We start from the raw sequence: 19,653 nt of genomic DNA, 5'->3' as shown, positions 1-19,653 counted from the left end.
CTAAACGTTGCAGGACAGCGGCCCTCGAGGACTGGAGTTTGAGACCCCTGAAACGAATCTAAACGTATGGCGGTGAAATTGCACCATACCACCGTTAGGGGGCGACGGAGACCTGAGCATTTTCGGTAGGTTTAGGAGAAGAAGTAAGAAGCCGGAAGCATTGACAAATAATCCCTTACTACGTGTCTGTAAACATGGTAAGAAATATAAATAAAGTAATAATCAAACATTAATGCTGAAAGGCAGATTTAAAATGAAATTTTAGCGTTTAATGTCTGACCGGAGGTGAAGCATGAAGATAAAGTTGTTTATAAGATGTTAGCCAGTTAGCTTGTAACCTCGCATTAAGTGTAAATCTGATTTAGTATAATACAGACTTATTTTATAGTTTTAATAATTGTGTTGGTTTCAGTCTTTGAAGCTCAGTTCAAGCTAATTATCTGCGAACCGTTTCTAAAAGATTTGTTCGTGTAACTTCTGTCTCTGTTCAGACAATTTTTATTTATTTGTTGAAAATAACTCCAGATTTATAAAACTGTTCAACGCCGAATTTAAGAGGAAACGTTGTTTGCTCTGAAGATACGTTTTATCATCGCCTTCTTTACACAGAAATCTAGTTTTGCCTAAGTTTTCAATTATTTATAGGGAGTTCCGGACTGGACGGAACCAATGTGAGACAGAAAATAAAGGAGGAAAAACGGAACATTTAGCACAGTGGTGTCCAAAGTGGGTCCTGGAGGTCCGGCATGTTTTATTGTGTCCCTGGTTTTAGTAACAACCTTCTCAACATGTCAGCGTCCTGCGGCCTCTAATGATCCTTCATTTGGTCCAGGTGCGTTAAACCAGGGAGACTAAAACATGCAGGACGCCGGACCTCCAGGTCCCACTTTGGACTGATTTAGCAGCTGCACCTGTTCATCTTTATGATTCTGTTCAGACTCCAAGAAAATAATGAAATCTAAATCTAATTTCATACAACTTGAATGTTTCTGTTAGATTTTCCCATCAAAAGGTTAAAAATGAAATAAAAGGAAAATGAAATAATTTCCCATATTTCCAGGTCCAAAAATTTTTATCCATCTATCCATCCCAGGTTTTTCCAGGTTTTCTCCTTGTGTCCCAGGTTTTTTCAGGTTTTTCCAGGCTCAGAGCCAGAGCAGAAACCTGTCTAGTGTGCTCCCAGTGAAGGGAATGTTTTTTCTGTGTTTCCAGGCTACAGGAGCGGATCAGGCGGTCGGGATGAGTCTGGTTCTGTTCAGCCTGCTGCTCTTCACGTATTACACCGTTTGGGTCATCGTTCTGGTACTGGACCCGATCCTGGGAGCGAAATCAACCCATTATTATCAATCTGAACATCTAATTACTGGATGTTATTATAAATCCAGTCATGATGTTTCTGTCTAAATGAATTTTCTTCGTGTTTCTCTGCAGCCGTTCGTCGACGCCCGCCACGTCCTTCACAGATATTTCCTTCCTCGGGAATATTCGGTCATCCTGCCTGGAGTCGCTGCGGTGCTGCTGTTGCTCTGCATAGGTCAGAGGTCATGTTTCCTCTACCTTTCAGTTCCTAACAGACTGAAGCTGACCTGGTTCTGGTTCTGGTTCTGCCCCATCAGCTTTAATTCAGCTCTTCGTATTAATTCATTCAGTTTGTTTATGTAGCAGCAGCTAACAGGTGTTCAAACTGTCTCATGTTGAGATAATCAGTCAATAAAATGTCACAATTTTTTTTAATAAGCTGAACTGCATGTTTCAATTTCATGATAAAAGCCCAAACTGATGCAGGAATCAGATTTTTAGTTGAATCCCAGATTTTTTTCCCGGTTCTGAAGGTTTTTGGGTCTCATGTTCTGTTCGGTCCGACAGGAACCTTCACTGCCGTCATCCTGTGGAAAAACCGCAAACCGAAGAAAACCGACTGAGTTCAGGAAGTTCTGCGTTTTGTTTCGCTCTGGAATCTTTCTGAGGAACTCTGGCTCCCCCTAGCGGCCGTTCTGTCCCGATGACGTCAGAGGCTGGGCCGCAGGAATGACGTCACAGTTCAGGAATGCAAAACTGATTATTGAATAATGAGGAAATCTGTAAATATTCAGAGTTTGTTGCCGTGGAAACAGTTTTCTATAAATAAATAAATGTAGGAGTGAATTTGTGTACAGATGGTTTCACTTTTGTTTACATTGAAATAAAATAAAATTTTTGCTCCTTAAAATTATTTGTGTCTAAATTCTTCAGATCAAACAAATAACTGAAACAGAATCGTATTTTATTTATTTAGGACATAAATCTGTTTCTGTGATAAAGTATTAAAAATATGTCTTATTTCTGCTTAAAGCTTATTTTCAAAAGATTCTTATAATCTGACAGATGAGACTCATTAAGGTGTATTTATGCATTTATTGAATTATTAAATTTGTTCCTTAATAAATGCAGATCTGTTTACTGCAGGTTATTTTTCTGAACTGGATCCTCAGATTTTCTCTTATTCCAACAAACATAAAATACTAGTTTGTCTTAATGGCTGAAAAATCAGAAATAAACAGATTTTATTAGTTTTTAATATTCACCTGCGCTGCATTAATGCTTCCGTCCAGAAGGGGGCAGCAGATCCAAACGTTAAATCTGTAGAAAACCGAAACCACCGATTAAAAACGATGTTTCAGGTGAAAATGATGTAGTTTTATGTTTCTGAAATGTATTAATTAGGGCTGAAACGATTAATTGGATTAATTGATTATCGGAATAATCGTTAACTAATTTATGATCTGATAAAACTACAAACATTTTTGCATAAATAAATAAATAAAATATTATTTATTTTATTGCATAAATAAAATCACGAAGGAAACTAAAAGAGAAAATAAAGAACATTGTATAAAGACACACAAAAAATATTCTGAAAGTAAAGTTTAAAAAACTATAAAAATCTTAATGAATAAAAAAATAATCAGCACTAATATTTCATAAAATTGTTAATAAATCAGAATAATTATTTACTTCCTGAATATTTCATGTAAAGTTGCAAAAAGTAAAGAGAAGTTCAGCAGAACTTTGATTTCATTAAATTATTCCATAACATATTCATAAACCTGAACGTTTTCAGTCCCGTTTAAAGTTCGGAACCGATGGAAACTCCTGCAGAAAGACCAGCTGCTGGTTCTGGACCGGTCCGCCCAGCTGGACCGGGCTGGGCCGGGCTTTTAATTTGAAGGGACGCTGCTGGTGTGGAGCCGGAGCCCATCAGCCCACAGAGCCAGTCGGTGTCAGGATCTGGGTGTGACCGGATCCAGGATCAGTCCCGGCCGGTCCGGCTGCGGCACACGAGTCAGAGACACCGGACCGAACCGGCACCAGAACCAGCAGAACTCACTCTGAGGTGAGCAAAATAACTAATTCTGCTCTGACAGACAGACAGACAGACAGACAGACAGACAGACAGATAGATAGATAGACAGATTTTTTAGTTGAATAATTTGATCATTTAATAAATGCTGATGTTAATATGCAGATCATTTGAATGTTTCTGATTGGCTGATGATGAGAAGCAGGAAGTGATGCTCCCAGCTAAACAAACTCTGAGGTGAGCTGACCTGCTGACTCCAGGTCCGAACCGGTCCGGACCGAGCCGAACCGAGCCGAACCGGCCCGCCGGAGCTTTGTTAGTCAAATGAAGGCCTGAGGCCGAAGGTCATGTAAATCCTGATGAGAGGAAAATCTCTGCAGAGCAAAGAGACAGAAAAGTTACACTGTAAAACAGCATTGATCTGTTATTGAAGGAAAAAATATACTTTCATATTTTTACTGTTATTTAATTATTTAAATATCCCAGCTTTAAGTTAAATACCTGAATAGCAAGCTAATTGTTTAGCTTAGCTTAATTAGCGTAAATTTATGTTATTATTTATTTTTATTTATATTATTACAGCTTTTATTGTTGCAGTTTAATTTTTCTTTTAGTGTTTACACAAAAAGACAAAAATATAAACAAAACATGAAGAAAATATTCATCCTTTCATCATGAAGCTGTTCAGCTCCACAGCTACGCTAACGTTAGCTAAATATTTAGTTAGCTAAATTTAGAAAGTAAAGCAGAAATAAAAGCCTGTCTGCCATGTTGCTGTTTAGCTCTCCACATCTGGACATCTGCTTCCTGTTTAGGCTAGCATGTAGCCGTTAGCGCAGATGACCTTTGACCCTCCTAGTTTGTGTTCCTCCAGGTCGCTCTAATGTTGGGGATGAACCAATCAGACTCAGAGAAAGCTGTGACATCATCAGCGGTTATTTAAAGGGCCAGTCGTCTTATTAGCTGTAGATGTTTGATCTGGCGCCGCGGCTGCTCTGCTGAAACGTGTTAATGAGCCGCTCGGCTCATCAGGCGCGGCGCGCTGCGCCGCACTGCAGAGCTTTCATCCCATTGTGCTGGTCGCCATGGCAACCCAGTTACAGACTGCTGTGTTTGGTTTTCCTGCTGGCCTCCTCTCACTCTTTGATTTCTGCAGAAAGCGTTCAGCGCCTCAAGCTGCCGCTCTGCTCTCTGCCCAGATGGAGACGCCCGGACGCCTGCAGCCGCCGCCGCCGCCGCCGCAGCGATCCGGCACGGCGAAGCGGCGGCGCTGGGGCGGACTGAGGCAGCAGTGGAAACTTTTGGGTCTGTTTGAGATCGACCAGCAGCACAACTTCTACGGCCTGACCTGCAGGATGAAGGAGGGCCTGGCTGCAGCCATACACACCTCCACACACACACCGCCAGCGGTGAGTAGCAGCGGCAGCATCATGCCTGCTAAAAACCACAGAGGAACGCCTGCTGGCCCAGAGGTCAGAGGTCAGCAGCCTTCATGTTTTGGTCTCAAATCCGTTCGGTTCAGTTCAGTTCAGTTCAGTTCAGTTCAGTTCAGTTCAGTTCAGTTCAGTTCAGTTCAGGTCCTCATATCTGACTCTGGATCAGTCGAGTCAAACTGAATCAGTTGAAGGTGAAAACTTCATCATTTCCTGAACATTCATCTCTAAAATTGATTCCTGCTTCGTCTGCCGATTGTTTGTAATCGATGAGGTGATTTGACCTCTGACCTCTGGTTTCATTCTAACGCTGCTTCTCTCTCTGTCCAGTCAGTAAATTGATCTGAAGCTTTTAAATCTCTACAAAACGTCTCTGATGTTCATTCAGACCTGAACCTTTTTGTTTTTATGTCACTGATAATAAAACGCTGAAGGTCGCTGCGCCGCGCTGAAGGTCGCTGCGCCGCGGCGCTAACAGCTTTCCAGGGATTGATTATTGGATTTCTGAACGTGTCAGCAGTAAATTCATCTGTGTGTTCAGATCAGAGGAAAACCAGCAGCAGAAAAGTCCACAGATTAAAAATGACCCCTTCCTGCTGCCGTAGTGGAAGCAGGTCAGAGCGCAGCGCGGCGACAGCAGTAAACAAACCGCTTCAGCAACCAGGGATTCAGCAACAAACAGCCTCAACATCCACTTAAAGTTGCTTAATGTGTCAACGCTGCCGTCTCCTGGTTTTAGGCATCTAAACAAACAAGCAATTATTCCTGAAGCTGAAACTGAGATTATCAGGAAACTCCTGATGCTAATTTAGAGCAACAGCTACAAAAACATTTATTTAAAATATTATTAAAACCAGAATCCAGACGGTGAATAATTATATTCAGTTTTTATGATTCTAAATGTTTTCAAACGTTGCTGCTGCTGCTTGTTGCTAAGACTTTCTGTTGGTTCAGTGAACAGCGTAGACGTCTGCTAATCCGCTAATAGCAGAGCTAGTTTTTACCTTAGCGCTTTAGCATTTTAGCTCATGTTGAAAACATTTATTGCTTTAACTTCCCCTGAACACTGACATACATGAATTATTTTGAGAACTTCTCCATGTTCTCCTTATGACACCTTATGGGAATCAACATGGCTGAATTTAGCGCTTTAGCAATAGCATGTGTTCAAAACCATTTTGGTATAGGCCTTTAGCGTTAGCAGAACTAGTGTTTATTAGGATGATTCAGGGTTAGCATAAAGGTTAAAATATTTAAACTTCAATGAATAATAACTAACAGTTTGGCATCATGTCGATATTTATGTTAGCTTTGTGAATTAGCCACAGGTTGATTGATAGCAGGCTAACGATCTGCTGAATGATGAGTCCCTCTGAGCTCCATCTGTTATTTTAGAGGAAAGCTTCATTCTGGAAGTAGAAGAATAAATAAAATCTGATCCAGGTTCAGCCGTGAGCTTGGAGCTGACTGAGTTTCTGTTGCTACAGAACAAGCAGAATTCCCGACCCGTTTCTGCTCGGGCCTAATCCCTCTGACGCCCAGAGCGCTGACTCAGCAGGGAGCATTACGGCTCGGTCAGCAGCGCCGCCTCTTACATCACAGATTGCCGCGGCGACCTCAGCGCACTGAGCGCCAGCAGTCACTGACAAATACACAAATATCCACAGAAATCTCATATTTAAACCAGATAAACCAAATTAAACGAGTCGCTGCAGAGATGGATGGAGTTTGAAGGATCTCCTGTAGAGGTCTGTGTTACAACACTTCTGGAAATCCCTCTGACTGAAGACATTCTGTTGTTTTATGGCTCATGAATTCCTGAATTTCCTCTTTCCTGTAAAAACAGGAACATAAACTGAAATATGAAGCAGATTGTGAATCTTTCTGTCTTACTGTGTTTCTGTTTCCAGAACGACCTTTCAGACGACGACTTCAGATCCAAGGTCACGCAGGTGCACAAGGTGAGGTCGGGCCGGCAGGCGGTGATTGTGGCTCTCAGGCGTCCCAGACAGTTTGCTGTGTTTGTCCAGGACTTCTCCCTGGAGACGTTCGGCGGCCCGGTGTTCGCCGCTCTGCGCGCGTCGCTAGGAATCACAGAGGACGAGTATCTGCAGTCTCTGTGCTCAGAGAGCTGCTACCTGCAGTTCATCAGCAACTCCAAGAGCAAAGCTGACTTCTTCCTGACGTGAGTCTGCTCCTCACTCAGCAGAAAAACAAACGGGAATCAATCAATCAATCAAATGTTATTTGTATAGCACATTTCAGCAGCAAGGCATTTCAAAGTGCTTTACATCATTACAAACACAGAAACACAATGCAATATAGAATCAATAATCAAAACACAGCATTAAATCAAGTTCCATCAATAAATTTGTAATTGATTACATTTCAAATACAATCCTAAACAGGTGGGTTTTTAGTTGAGATTTAAAAGAAGTCAGTGTTTCAGCTGTTTTACAGTTTTCTGGAAGTTTGTTCCAAATTTGTGGTGCATAGATGCTGAAAGCTGCTTCTCCTCGTTTGGTTCTGGTTCTGGGGATGCAGAGCAGAACCAGAACCAGAACCTGAGAGGTCTGGAAGGTTGATACAATAAAAGCAGATCTTTAATGTATTGTGGTGCTAAGCCGTTCAGTGATTTATAAACTAACAACAGTATTTTAAAGTCTATTCTCTGAGCTACAGGGAGCCAGTGGAGGGACTTTAAAACTGGTGTTATGTGCTCTATCTTCCTGGTTTTAGTCAGAACGCCAGCAGCAGCATTCTGGATCAGCTGCAGCTGTTTGATTGATTTGTTGGACAGACCTGTGAAGACCTGGGAAGCAAAAACTGACCTGGTTACAAGGCATAGACAGAAATACATAAATCAGAATATTAGAGAAAAGCTGCATGTTAGCAAGGATTTCAACCACTATAACATTATTAGCTAATGCTAACAAAATAATTTTAGTAGCATAGCTGCTAATATTAGTTATTCTTAGGTATTGGACTTTTTTTCAAATGTTTGTTGCTATAAGCTTATGAGCTAATGCCAACAAAATAGCTTTTTTAGGACAGTTGCTAACATTAGCACATGGTAGCTGTGGTTAGCTGGCATGCTGACTGTGGGTGTGACCGGCTTAAGTTTATTAGCAAATGGTAGCAACATAGCTTTCTTTAGAATAGCTACTAACATTAGTTAGCTATGGGATCTTGTTTTTCAGATGTCTACTGTTATACGTTTATAAGCTAATGCTAATAAAATAGCTTTTTTAGGACAGTTGCTAACATTTGTCATTCTTCGCTATTGCAGGTTATTTTAATGTTTGCTGCTATAAGTTTATTAGCTAAAGCCAACAAAATATGTTTATTTGTGTAGCTGCTAACATTTGTCAACTATAGCAGGTGATGCTGACCCAAAACTTAGCTTTTATTAGCGTAGTTGCTAACATTAGTGAATGGTAACTGTGGTTAGCTGACATGCTAACTGTAGGATGTTTAACAGCACGTGTTCATTGATGCGTTTTGTGCTTTTGAACCTTCAGAAATGATAAACGTTTTTTCCTGAAGACTCAAAACAAACGGGAGATTAAATTCCTTCTGTCCAACCTGAAGATCTACGTGGAGCATCTGAGGAAGTTCCCACATTCACTGCTGGTCAAGTTCTTAGGTACAACCCACGACCTGACCTTTAGCCCGACCTTTAACCCGACCAGCTGACGATGGAGGACTCGTCGTCTTGATGATTCTTGTTTTCCTTTCAGGAGTTCACCGGATCCGGATCCCGCCCGGTCGGAAGGTAAAGATCCGCTTTGACCCGGTTCTCTGGTTCTGAATGTCTGGATCAGGATCTGAGGAATCTTTAAACAAAGTGATTTTTTTTCATTCCAAAATGTAGCATTATCAAAACAAATTAAAAATTCAGAAAACAAATGTGATTTTTGTGTTACAAGTGAAAAAATCTGCTAATGCTAACTGTGTTTTAATATTTAGTTGATCTTCTGTATCTGGGTGAAAAATTACCTGCAAATTAATTTTCTGAGATTTTAGAAACTAAACTAAATAAATTGTTGAGATTTTGTGTTTTTGAGTTACTTCCTGTAGAAACCGCCTGATAACAGGAAGTAGGCGCTGCTCTGATAGCTAAATGTTTGAATTTCTTCTTCTGCTGTTTTGTGGATCTGAACGTTTGGCGCCTCCTGCTGGATCATCTCATCTTTTCTTCTTGGCAGAAATATTTCATCGTAATGCAGAGCGTCTTTTACCCGGACGAACGCATCAACGCCCGGTGAGTCTGGACCGCTGAGGTCCGGGTCGGTCCTGGTTCTGATTGGTCCTGGTTCCAGGTCGGTCCTGGTTCTGGTCAGTTCTGGTTCCAGGTCCGGGTCGGTCCTGGTTCCGGTCGGGTCCAGTGACGCTGCCTGTGTTCTGCAGGTACGACATCAAAGGCTGCCAGGTGAGCCGGTGGACGGACCCGGCGCCGGAGGGCAGCCAGATCATCGTGGTTCTGAAGGACCTGAACTTTGAAGGCCAGTTCATCACACTGGGTGAGGAAGAGGAGGAGGAGGAAGGTGCAGCGCGCCCTCTGCTGGTCACACAGAGAACTACTTCTGTCCTCCAGAACCGAACCAGTTCAGTCTGAAAACATCTGAAAAACCTGCTGGATTCAGGTCTGGACTTTGACTAGGCCATTCTAACCGACGAGTCAGCGTTGATCTAATCCATCCCATAATATCTCTGGATTGTGTCAGAAACCAAAGCTCAGATTTTTAATGGTAAAAATGTAGGAAGTTCTGCTTCACTGTAAAACATTAAAGTTTGTTTTTGTTAAACCATGAAAACGAAACTCAAAGTTTCCAAACCGCCTGGTTCCGTTCTGACACCGACCCGGGTCTCTGTGTGAGTTTGTTGTGTTTTTGTTGTGTTTTTTGGTATTTGTTGTATTTGTTGACTTTGGTTGTGTTGTGTGCAGAGCGGCAGCGCTCCTGGCTCGTCCAGCAGGTGGAGATCGACACCAGCTTCCTGGAGCGGCTCAACGTTCTGGACTACAGCCTCCTGCTGGCCCACCAGCCGCTGCACCACGACGAGCGGAACCAGAACCTGTCCTTCGCCTCGCTCATCGTCAGAACCAAGAAGTCCGTCAGCTCTGCTGGCTCCACTCACAGAGAGCTAAATAATTACCTAAACATTTATCTGGCTAACATGCTAGGTAGTTAGCCAGATAAATATGGCGTTTACAAACTAGCTAAATAGTAAGATACATATTTAGCTGGCTGAATAATAAGGGAGCAAAGTATTGAGACTGCTAAGCTAAATACTTAGCTAGCTAAAATTTTTGCTTGCTAAGTATTTAGCTTAGCTAGCTATTACAAACTCTGCAAAGTTTATAGTAGTTAGCTAAGTATTAGTTAGTAGCATAAATTTAGCTAATACTTAGCTTTCTTTACCAAAACATTTGTATTGGTAAATATCAATACAGATGTTCCTACCAATGGATCTATTGAAACAGCTTTTATTTTGATAGTCCACTTCCGCTTATCAGCAAGTGAATTTGCATATGGCTAAGTATTTAGCTTGCTAGCCTGAGGGTTGTGTTTGTCAGATTACAGTTATTGTTCTCGCCTCTCGCTGCTCTGTGGGAAGAATGTGAATCACCATGGCAACCAGTCCGTTCATCAATCAGCTTCATTCGTCGCCTCCGTAATTTCTATAAATGTGATTATCTGATCAGAACAGATTAGATTAGGGAGCAGAGCAGATGCCGCATCTCAATTAGCCTCCGTCTCCATGGTAACGGCTAATGGGTTGGGTTCCAGCCCAGTTCGGTGATCATGACCCTGTGGGAGTGAAACGGACGCTGGACTTTTTCTGGTCCGTCTCCTCAGAACTTTAAATGGAATAATTATCGACCCGGTTCTAATCTCAGGCCCGGTTCTGTCCAGAATCCCGTAAGTCTGCCTCACTTCCTGTCTGGTACCGTTCCAGGTCCGTGAACCCCGGGTCCAGCCCGATACACGCCGAAGTCCCAGGAGCGGTTCTGAACGACGACGCCGGACCGTCACCGGAACCGGACTCGGGCTTAACGTCGTCCCAGGACCGAGACGACTCGTCCCGGACGAGTCCGCGACCCGCCGGATCCGGCGCCGACTCGCCCGACGACTTTAGGGCCCAGAACCGGCGGCTGCTGCCGAACCTGAAGAACCCGCTGCACGTCATCGACGGACCCGAGCAGCGCTACTTCATCGGCATCATCGACGTCTTCACCGTCTACGGCCTGAAGAAGCGGCTGGAGCATCTGTGGAAGAGCCTGAGGCATCATGGCCGCTCCTTCTCCACCGTCAGCCCGCAGGAGTACAGCGGCCGCCTGCGGCGCTGGGTCCAGAACCACACCGACTAGACCCGCTGGGTCCAGAACCACACCGACTAGACCAGCTGGGTCCAGAACTACACCGACTAGACCAGCTGGGTCCAGAACCACACCGACTAGACCCGCTGGGTCCAGAACCACACTGACTAGACCAGCTGGGTCCAGAACTACACCGACTAGACCAGCTGGGTCCAGAACCACAACGACTAGACCAGAACCACACTAACTAGACGACCCGCCTCCTTCAACTCACAGAACCAGAACCGCTGAGTTTCTGGTTTCTAAATGAAAAGAAAACAAACTTGTTAAAGAACAAACTAAACCATCGTTGTGCATCAGGTCAAAGGTTAAAGGTCACGGCTGCCTGCCAGGGTTGAAGGAGAAAGTCTCTTCTCTCTAGAAACAAGATGGCCGCCGGACTGAGGTCATCAAAGCCGAGATATCATGACGACGCCCTCTGGACCGGTGGTGGAGGCATCAGGATGTGGGCTTTCTCTGTCTCTCAGTCAATGATTGGACTAGACCAGGGGCGTCCAAAGTTGCGGCCTGGGCTCCATTTCTGGCTCTTGGACTGATTTTTGCGGCCGCCAGCTGCAGCTCAGGAAAGAAGCAAACTTCTGATCTAGATTAGATTAGGGAGATTAAACCTTCCTAATCTAATCTGATGCAAATAAATTCAAATTCAAAAATGCTTTATTGATCCCAGTCCTTAAAGTCTTAAAACGTCTTAAAGTCATTTTTAAAAAATGTGCATTGGTCTTAAATACACCAATCACAGGCCTTAAATTTGGTCTGTAGCTAGCTGCTAATATCCCCATGCTAACTAGTTAGCTAGCTTGTTTTGGACGTTGGTTTTGGTTCGGTTCTGTTATGCTGGATCCTCCAAACATCCCCTGGATTTAGACGTTTCTGTCTGAAGTTTCATTTCAGCTGGAATTAAAAACGTCTTAAATTTGATTTTCTGAAACCTGCAGATGTTAAAAAGTATTTAACCGACAAACCAACGTTGCTTCTTAGCTAAATACGAGCAGAAAACAAAACAAAAATGGCCGACTGGTTTTATTGACTTTATTTATTTATTGGAACTGATTTTACAAACTTCTGAATCTTCAAACTGCAGCAGAATTCATGACCGATGTGAGATCCTGATGAAGATCCAGGAAGTAAGTACACCCTGCTGGATCACAGGGTGCACTTACTTACTTCCTTACTTTCCAGATGATGGTTTAGTCTCTGATCTGCTGCGTCTCAATATGCATCATTTGTTATTTATTGGACGTCTATCTGCCTTACAGGATCATCCATGATGATGTTTTGTTTGAACTGTGTGACCTTTAAATTAATAGTTTGGATTTTATTTCATGTTTTTTGTTATAAATCTGTATTTTTATGCAAACCGGCCTGAAAGGCCTGCGGTCTAGTCCAAGAAACAAACATTACAAATCCTTCATTCGGAGGATTTCTGCCTTCGATTAGCTTCACCAAAGGCCCACAGCATGATGCTGCCTCTGCCAGCCACAGAACCCGGCCGCTCCCTTTCCCGTTGCTCCGTTTGTTCCTCAGGAGTTCTGATCCGACCGGATCCTCGGACGGTTTCATGATTTCCTCTACAGGAAGTAATTCGTCTGTCTTTGAGGAACTTTGACCCATTTGTTTCTGTCCAGAACTGAATCCAATAAAACCTGGTTTGGATCCAGATCAGAACCTCCAGCAGCTAGCTCCTTCGGGTCAGAACCTCCAGCTGCTAGTTCCTTCGGGTCAGAACCTCCAGCTGCTAGCTCCTTTGGGTCAGAACCTCCAGCAGCTACCTCCTTCGGGTCAGAACCTCCAGCTGCTAGCTCCTTTGGGTCAGAACCTCCAGCAGCTAGCTCCTTCGGGTCAGAACCTCCAGCTGCTAGCTCCTTTGGGTCAGAACCTCCAGCAGCTAGCTCCTTCGGGTCAGAACCTCCAGCAGCTAGCTCCTTCGGGTCAGAACCTCCAGCTGCTAGCTCCTTTGGGTCAGAACCTCCAGCAGCTAGCTCCTTCGGGTCAGAACCTCCAGCAGCTAGCTCCACCTTCACCATCAAAAGCCTCTCAGTCCTGAACCTTCAGAACCCGACACAAATCTGATCTGATGCCTGGAAGCAGAGCTGGGCACGCTAATGCTAATGCGCTAATAGCAGAGCTAATTTTTTGTTTAGCGCTTTAGCTAAGTTTCCTAACAATTAGAGCACTTAGCTACCTTAGCTTCATCTAAATAGCATGTCAGTGTAGCACTTTAACTTTAGCTTCTCCTAAATAGCATGTTGGTGTAGCGCGTTAGCATTAGCTTTTGTTAAATACCGTGTAGGTCTAGCACTGTAGTGTTAGTGTAACTAATGGCTATGATGAGCTATTTAGATTTAGCGCAGTTAGCTTTTTAAGTAGCAGTGCCCACCACCGACTTGTTGAGTTCAGGCTACTTTAGGTCAAAGGTCAGTGAGGATTAGCAGGTTTTTCCGTAGTGACGGCAGGAAGCAGCAGGAAGCGGATCGATCGGTGGATCATCTGATCAGAATCTCCAGTGATCCAATCTTTTGTTTTGGTTCTAGAACTGAGAAACTAAATGTTTAGTTCTGGTCCAGAAACATCTGATGAACCGGAACCAGAAACTTTCAGGTCCAAACAGGATGGCTCCCAGTGAGGGGAACTGGAACCAGACCCGGGTCAGATCCAGAACTCCTGTTGGATCCGGTGAACTCCTCAGGGACCGAACCCTTAGGCCCAAAGCGGGTTCAGCTCCTGCAGACGTCCGTCATGATAAAACTGTTTCTGTTGCCTGAGAGGCAGGAATGATGTGAACGGATGAAACATCTTTGCTTTTTACCGCCTGAAATAAAGAGCTAAAGAAAGAAACTGTTTTATTTCACTTTCCTCGCCTGTCGGCTGCTAACTGCTAACTGCTAACAGTTTTTCTCTAGTGAAGTTTCACAAAAGAGCAAAAACCAGTTGGTAAAAGTCTCATGTCAGACACAGCTAACAGCTAGCTGTGCTAATGTAATGCTAAATGTTTTCAACGTTAGCGAAAGTGCTAAATGAAAAATTAGCTCCACTATTAGCGGTACAGACATTTATGCCAATAGAAACTCAAACTAATTGTGTTTTTTTCCCAGTTGGTCATAAATCTCATAAATGTTCCTGCTCATTCTGTTTTGCAGAGAATATTTGAAATACCTGGAGGCGGCGCTACGTGACATGCTAACGGCTGGCGTTCGCTAAGCAGCCACCATTGTTTTTGCTCGAGGCTGATTTGCTGAAATCTGAAGAGCAGAGATGTTAGCTTTACAGTGGAGCCATTTTGTTTCCACTGTTTATTAATGAATATTAAAATATCTCTGTTGTTTGAACCAGTTATAAATATTTAGTTGGGATTTTTCTTTCCTCTCAGTTTGTTAACTTTGTTTTGTCTTTAGGACCAATGATTTTTATTTTTATTATCAGACTTTAAATACATCCAGTTATTTATTTTATTTGTTTATTTGAGTTTATTTGGTAGGAACAGACAAACTGAACAAAACAGCAGTGATAGTGCAACCCTAACCCTTGTCCCTAGATGGGCTTTTAAAAAATACCTCTAAAAGTTAAAATGATAATCATTTAAAATAGCACAGCATAATGTTGACGACATTTACAAACAGTGAAACATTAAACATCAAAAATGGCTACAGTTCTGTTTTTGACATAACCAGAGTTTTGTTATCTGAAGCTCATTTCAGTTATTTTAACTCGTTTTAGTTTTTCCAACTTTCCTACAATTACTTAAATTTTTTAATAAATAGAGAGTTAAAAATAGAGTTGAATCTGGTTTGTGTTTTTCTACATGTGAGGTGAAAGCAGATAAAACTGAAATGAAATAAGATGATAATAACTGGCTGGTTGTTTCTGTGGAGTCAAAAGGACGTTACCGTTTTGGAAGTGCTGTTCCATCCATGACCACCAGAGGGAGCCAGAGAGCTAAATATGAACTACCAGAGACAGAGTAAGAATAAACTCCAGATCTGCTGATGGCTCATTCTGACTCTCAGTTCAGGTTTTATGTTAAACCTTCCAGGTTTGGAGCTTCGTTTCTGTTTCATTATTATTTTTATTTTATTTCAGTGATTCCACTTTATTATTTTTACTTCTTGTGTCGTTTTTCTTTGTTTTTGTAGTTTAGTTTCTGAGGTCTAGTTATTCTTTTAGATTCCTGTTGTGTGTTCTCGCTCACCCCCTGTGCCATTTACTCTCTCTCTCTCTCTCTCTCTCTCTCTCTCTCTCTCTCTCTCACACACACACACACACACACACGCATACACACCCCCACACACACACACACACACACCTGTGAGGGAGAGAGAGAGGTTAATGTTACTTTCTCACATGGAACCAGTTTGGGTGAATTTTTACTTTGTGAATAAAACAAAAAGTAAAATATTTTAATCTGTCTCTGATGAAGGCTCCTCCTCATCCTCCTTTTCTTTCTTCCTGAGTCTAAAAATAAACGGTGAGGTAAGAAACTCAGTGGGTGTTCGCCAATAAAAGGCCGCGGGATGCGGAAAGGAGCAGATCGGGAGATGGAGGCTCTCAGCGGCAGCGGACCGGTGGAGGTCAGGGGGCACCGAGAGGAAGAGTCCCTCCTCATCCTCATCAACCACTGCCGGGAGATGAAGCAGCAGGAGGCCCGGCTGAGGCTCATCACGCTGCTGCTGCTGCTGGGCTGCGCCGCCGCCTTCATCTTCATCAGCTGCGCGGATTTCAGTCAGCGGAGAGCCGCGGTAAGAGCCGCCGGCAGGGGGCGCCCTGCGGCGGCGGAAACATCCAGGCTGGTTCTCCTGACTCTGCTGAAGGTTCTGACAGGTTCAGGTTCGGTTCGGCTTCTAAAACCACCAGAACCTGCTCAGTTCATCCGAACCGCCTCCGGTGTTCCGGGAGAGTTCAGATTGTTACGAACCGGACTGGACCGGACCGAACCGAACTTCCTGCAGAGTCAGACTGATAATGGAAATGACAATAAATAAATCCTGGAGGTCTGAGGAGATCCATGAGTCAGGCAAAAGGAGCCCGGACCCAGAATCCACTGCAGAACCGAACCGAACCTGGACCTGCTGTCCATATTTATGGATAAAATTCTTTTGAATTTTCCTGATTCTAATTTTTTGCTGCGACTCGAAATCATCATAATTGAAAAGTATATTAAAATATGTATTATTTGCTTCATATTTAAAGTAAAACCAGCAGCTGCTTTCAGGACCTTCCTGAGTTCAGCCTGGTTCGGATTAAAGATACGGTCCAAACAAAAACAGCAAAGATTTGAGCTAGCCTAAAAATGGCGGTTCATTTCTCAACCTCATATTTTTATTTTTTTATTCATTTATCATAAATAAATGTCACAGTTTAAACTAATCATTTAGATAAATATTTCTGAAGCAAATGCAAATATTTAACTCAAAGCTAAACATTCAGCCACTTAGCTAAATAATTAGCCTCAAACTATATTTAGCTTGCTAAGTAAATATTGAGTTTGAAGCTAAATATTTAGCTTCTAACAAAATATTTAGGTCCATATTAGTGAAGTAACTTGTTAGCTAAACATTTAGCTTCAAACTAGTTAGCAAGCTAAATATTTCCCCCAGGCGGAGTGATGATAATGGTATTTGTTTGAAGCTAAATATTAATGTGTAGCTTGCTAGCAAAATACTTCATTTGATTGAATAACTTGGTTAAAATAACTTTTTAAAATGAAAGGCCCTTTTTCTCTGACAGGCTAAATAACCCGAATCATTGCTGGTCATTTTTCACTGTAACTTTAAAAATGGCGCCCCCTGTGGTTTAGATTGATTAGATCCTGCTAGTTTCCTGACCTGATCAGACCCAGATGTGCTGAACGGTTCTGAAGAATTTCCTCTGTTATCCACAGAAATCGTCTGATTCTGATCCGTCCTTCTCGGCCCAGAGGAGAATCTGTCCTGCAGGTACGTTAACCTTCATTTCCTGTCCGTCCAGCTGCTGATCAGAACCAGAACCAGAACCTAACCGCTCACCTTCCTCTGTCTGCAGACGACCCGTCCACAGCCAGTACCAGCAGTTCTCCCACCGCCGGCCCGCTGCGCATCGACCTCAGTGAGTTTTTGTCTTTAGATATTAAAATAAGCAACAGAAACGTTTTAATCTAAACCGAAATGTTTCATCACCTTTAAACTGAGAAAACGGATCAGAACAAAAAGTAAATCAGGAAAAGTTCATCTCTCTGTGTTCAAACTTTGGATGATGATTCTGATGGAAGTAAAAAATGTCAAGAATCTCATGGAAACTGAAACGTTTGATCTTTCCAAGGTTTCCACTTGTTTTTATAAAAGTACCTCAGGGCTGAATCTCTGGACATCAGGATATTCATCTCAATTCATTTCATTATTCAAACAAACTGACAGTGAAACTTACAGCGCAGCAGGGAGATGATCTGTTTCCATGAAGCATTTAGATTTACACAGAAATGAAACAATCAGAACTAATAATCACATTTACAGCATAAAAACATAAAAAACTCAACATATCAAACTGATCCAAATATGCACATAAAATAACAGAATAAATAAGAAATGATTTATGTAAACACTGGGAGGAAGGATCTGTGGTGACGCTGCTTTGTGCTCCCAGGATGCAGCAGCAGAAAGTCTGCAGTTTGTTTATAGTTATGATCAGATATGAGACATTATTTAATAAAACTGTTTGCAGGTGAAACTCAATTATTGTGATAAAAATCAGATTTTAGGCGTGGCGTAGCGGTTAGCGCGACCCGTATTTGGAGGCCTTCAGTCCTCGACGCGGCCGTCGCGGGTTCGACTCCCGGAGCCGACGACATTTGCCGCATGTCTTCCCCGTTTCCTGTCAGTCTGCTGTCATATAAGGGGCACTAGAGCCACAAAAGACCCTGGAGGGGCAAAAAAAAAAAAAAAAAAATCAGATTTTAATCCCAGTTATTCAGTTATTGTTCAATCTGAACAGGAAGTGTGTCATTCTGCTTTAGATGCTAAGCTAACGGATGCTAATGGTCCTTCTGCAGATTCCGTTAACGTAGCGAACCTGCTGTCTGGGTCTCAGCTGGAATGGAGAGCCAGGTTCGGCGGCGGCGCCTACAGCCACGGCCTGCGGGCCATCGTGGTGCCGGAGACCGGACTCTACTTCGTCTACATGAAGTTCGTCCTGAAGGGCCCGGCGCGGGACTTCCGCGTGACGCTGCAGCGGCGGAGCGAAGGCTACGACCGAGACATGGACCTGATGGGGGCCCAGGACGGCGGCCCGTACCCGACGGGGCCCCCGGACGGCGGCGGCCAGCACCGGGTCCGGACGGTGTACGTGGGCCAGCTGTTCGACCTGTGGAGAGGAGACCAGCTGAAGGTTCTGATCAGTGAAGGCCAGGAGCTGATCGATCGGGCCTCGTTTGGAGCATTCAGGACGTAGGAACCGTTACGGCCCGGTTCTGACCCGGTTCCGGTTCTGTTCAGGATGTGATGACTGGAGGAAAATATTCCACTGGACCTGCTTTATATCTAATGTTTGTGACTTTTGCTGTGCAACTTGGAACAATACTCTACTTTTTTAGAGGTTAAAGGTCATTTTATTTATTTTGACCTCTTAGTTTTTTCATTTGACCCCTGAACTCTGACCCCAGAATGCCGGCGCTCCGCTGCAGGTAGAGATGATTGAACTTTGGTTTATTTGAGTTTAATCCAGGTTAATTAGCTCAACAAGCTAACGGCGCTAAAATATCTGATTTATTAACTTTCATTTGATTACAGTTTATTTTAATTTAGCAGATATTTATTTATAACTGGAAAAAAGTTCTACAAAATGAGACAAGATAAAAACAACATGAATGAGAATAATTTTAGTCTTTTATGTTTTGATCTGATCAGGTTTAAGATGTTTGAACTCTGACCCTGGAGGCCAAACTTTTTGCTACTTGGAGCAAAATGTGAAGTTGAATGTTTTCTCTGTGATAAAATATTTTTCATCTTTTTTTAATCAAATGCAATAAACAGATTTACTACTATAATAAAAACAGTATTACTGTATTGAATCAAACAGTCTGAAAGTTTCCTTCCAGGGCCACAAGAACTCATCCTGAGGGCAGGAAACGGCCCACGCGCCGCGGTCTGGACCCCCTGGATAAGTAGATTCTGGGTTTGTGGCTCAGTTTTTGATGTGTTTGTGCTGAGACTCATGAACTGGGTGTTGTTGAATTTCACAGCTTTTTGTGGTTTGAGTTCCTCAAAGTGAAACAGAAAACATGAGAGAATAAATCTTAGAATAAATGTTAGATTAAACCTGCGGCCTTCAGAAAACCTCCTGAATTTTCCTGAAACCTCTCTGTGTTCGGACATGATCCGACACGCCGCGTGTTTCTGCTCCTTCCTCCGGTGGCGAAACGCAGCCAGAAACTGGAGTGGGTGGAAGAAAAGCTCTTTAGTGCTGCGTGGGACGATCAGAACAGAGAAAGTTTAACCCTCACAGTTTCACTGTAACCTGAAAAGTTGCATCAG

At 43.0% G+C, this 19,653-nt stretch overlaps 3 protein-coding genes across 5 annotated transcripts; all 3 read left to right on the top strand.

The window, feature by feature from the left end:
- Positions 1-105: 105 nt before the first annotated feature.
- Positions 106-2,212, top strand: dpm2 (dolichyl-phosphate mannosyltransferase subunit 2, regulatory). Its single transcript, XM_032569362.1, has 4 exons — positions 106-197; positions 1,213-1,302; positions 1,432-1,534; positions 1,867-2,212. Exons 1-4 carry the CDS (start codon positions 195-197, stop codon positions 1,920-1,922), a joined length of 252 nt encoding a protein of 83 aa, XP_032425253.1. The 5' UTR covers positions 106-194; the 3' UTR covers positions 1,923-2,212.
- Positions 2,213-3,241: 1,029 nt separating this feature from the next.
- Positions 3,242-13,988, top strand: pip5kl1 (phosphatidylinositol-4-phosphate 5-kinase-like 1). 3 transcript variants are annotated; one of them, XM_032570830.1, is made up of 9 exons: positions 3,242-3,373; positions 4,540-4,749; positions 6,684-6,958; positions 8,295-8,419; positions 8,514-8,548; positions 8,982-9,037; positions 9,184-9,296; positions 9,722-9,884; positions 10,735-13,988. In XM_032570830.1, exons 2-9 carry the CDS (start codon positions 4,540-4,542, stop codon positions 11,144-11,146), a joined length of 1,389 nt encoding a protein of 462 aa, XP_032426721.1. In that variant the 5' UTR covers positions 3,242-3,373; the 3' UTR covers positions 11,147-13,988. The 3 variants fall into 3 exon arrangements, with proteins under 3 accessions (XP_032426721.1, XP_032426719.1, XP_032426720.1); XM_032570829.1 differs by lacking the exon at positions 3,242-3,373 and having other exon boundaries at positions 4,280-4,749; positions 6,684-6,734; positions 6,804-6,958; XM_032570828.1 differs by lacking the exon at positions 3,242-3,373 and having other exon boundaries at positions 4,270-4,749.
- A 1,466-nt stretch (positions 13,989-15,454) lies between these two features.
- LOC116723775 (uncharacterized) lies at positions 15,455-19,172 on the top strand. Its single transcript, XM_032568878.1, has 4 exons — positions 15,455-15,888; positions 17,031-17,085; positions 17,171-17,233; positions 18,174-19,172. Exons 1-4 carry the CDS (start codon positions 15,664-15,666, stop codon positions 18,569-18,571), a joined length of 741 nt encoding a protein of 246 aa, XP_032424769.1. The 5' UTR covers positions 15,455-15,663; the 3' UTR covers positions 18,572-19,172.
- The last annotated feature ends 481 nt before the right edge of the window (positions 19,173-19,653 follow it).

The sequence above is a fragment of the Xiphophorus hellerii genome, chromosome 8 (genome assembly GCF_003331165.1).
Source record: "Xiphophorus hellerii strain 12219 chromosome 8, Xiphophorus_hellerii-4.1, whole genome shotgun sequence".
Taxonomy (NCBI): Eukaryota; Metazoa; Chordata; class Actinopteri; order Cyprinodontiformes; family Poeciliidae; genus Xiphophorus; species Xiphophorus hellerii.
The sequence above is the reverse complement of the archived record's forward strand: the minus strand, read 5'-3'. Positions and strand labels throughout refer to the sequence as shown.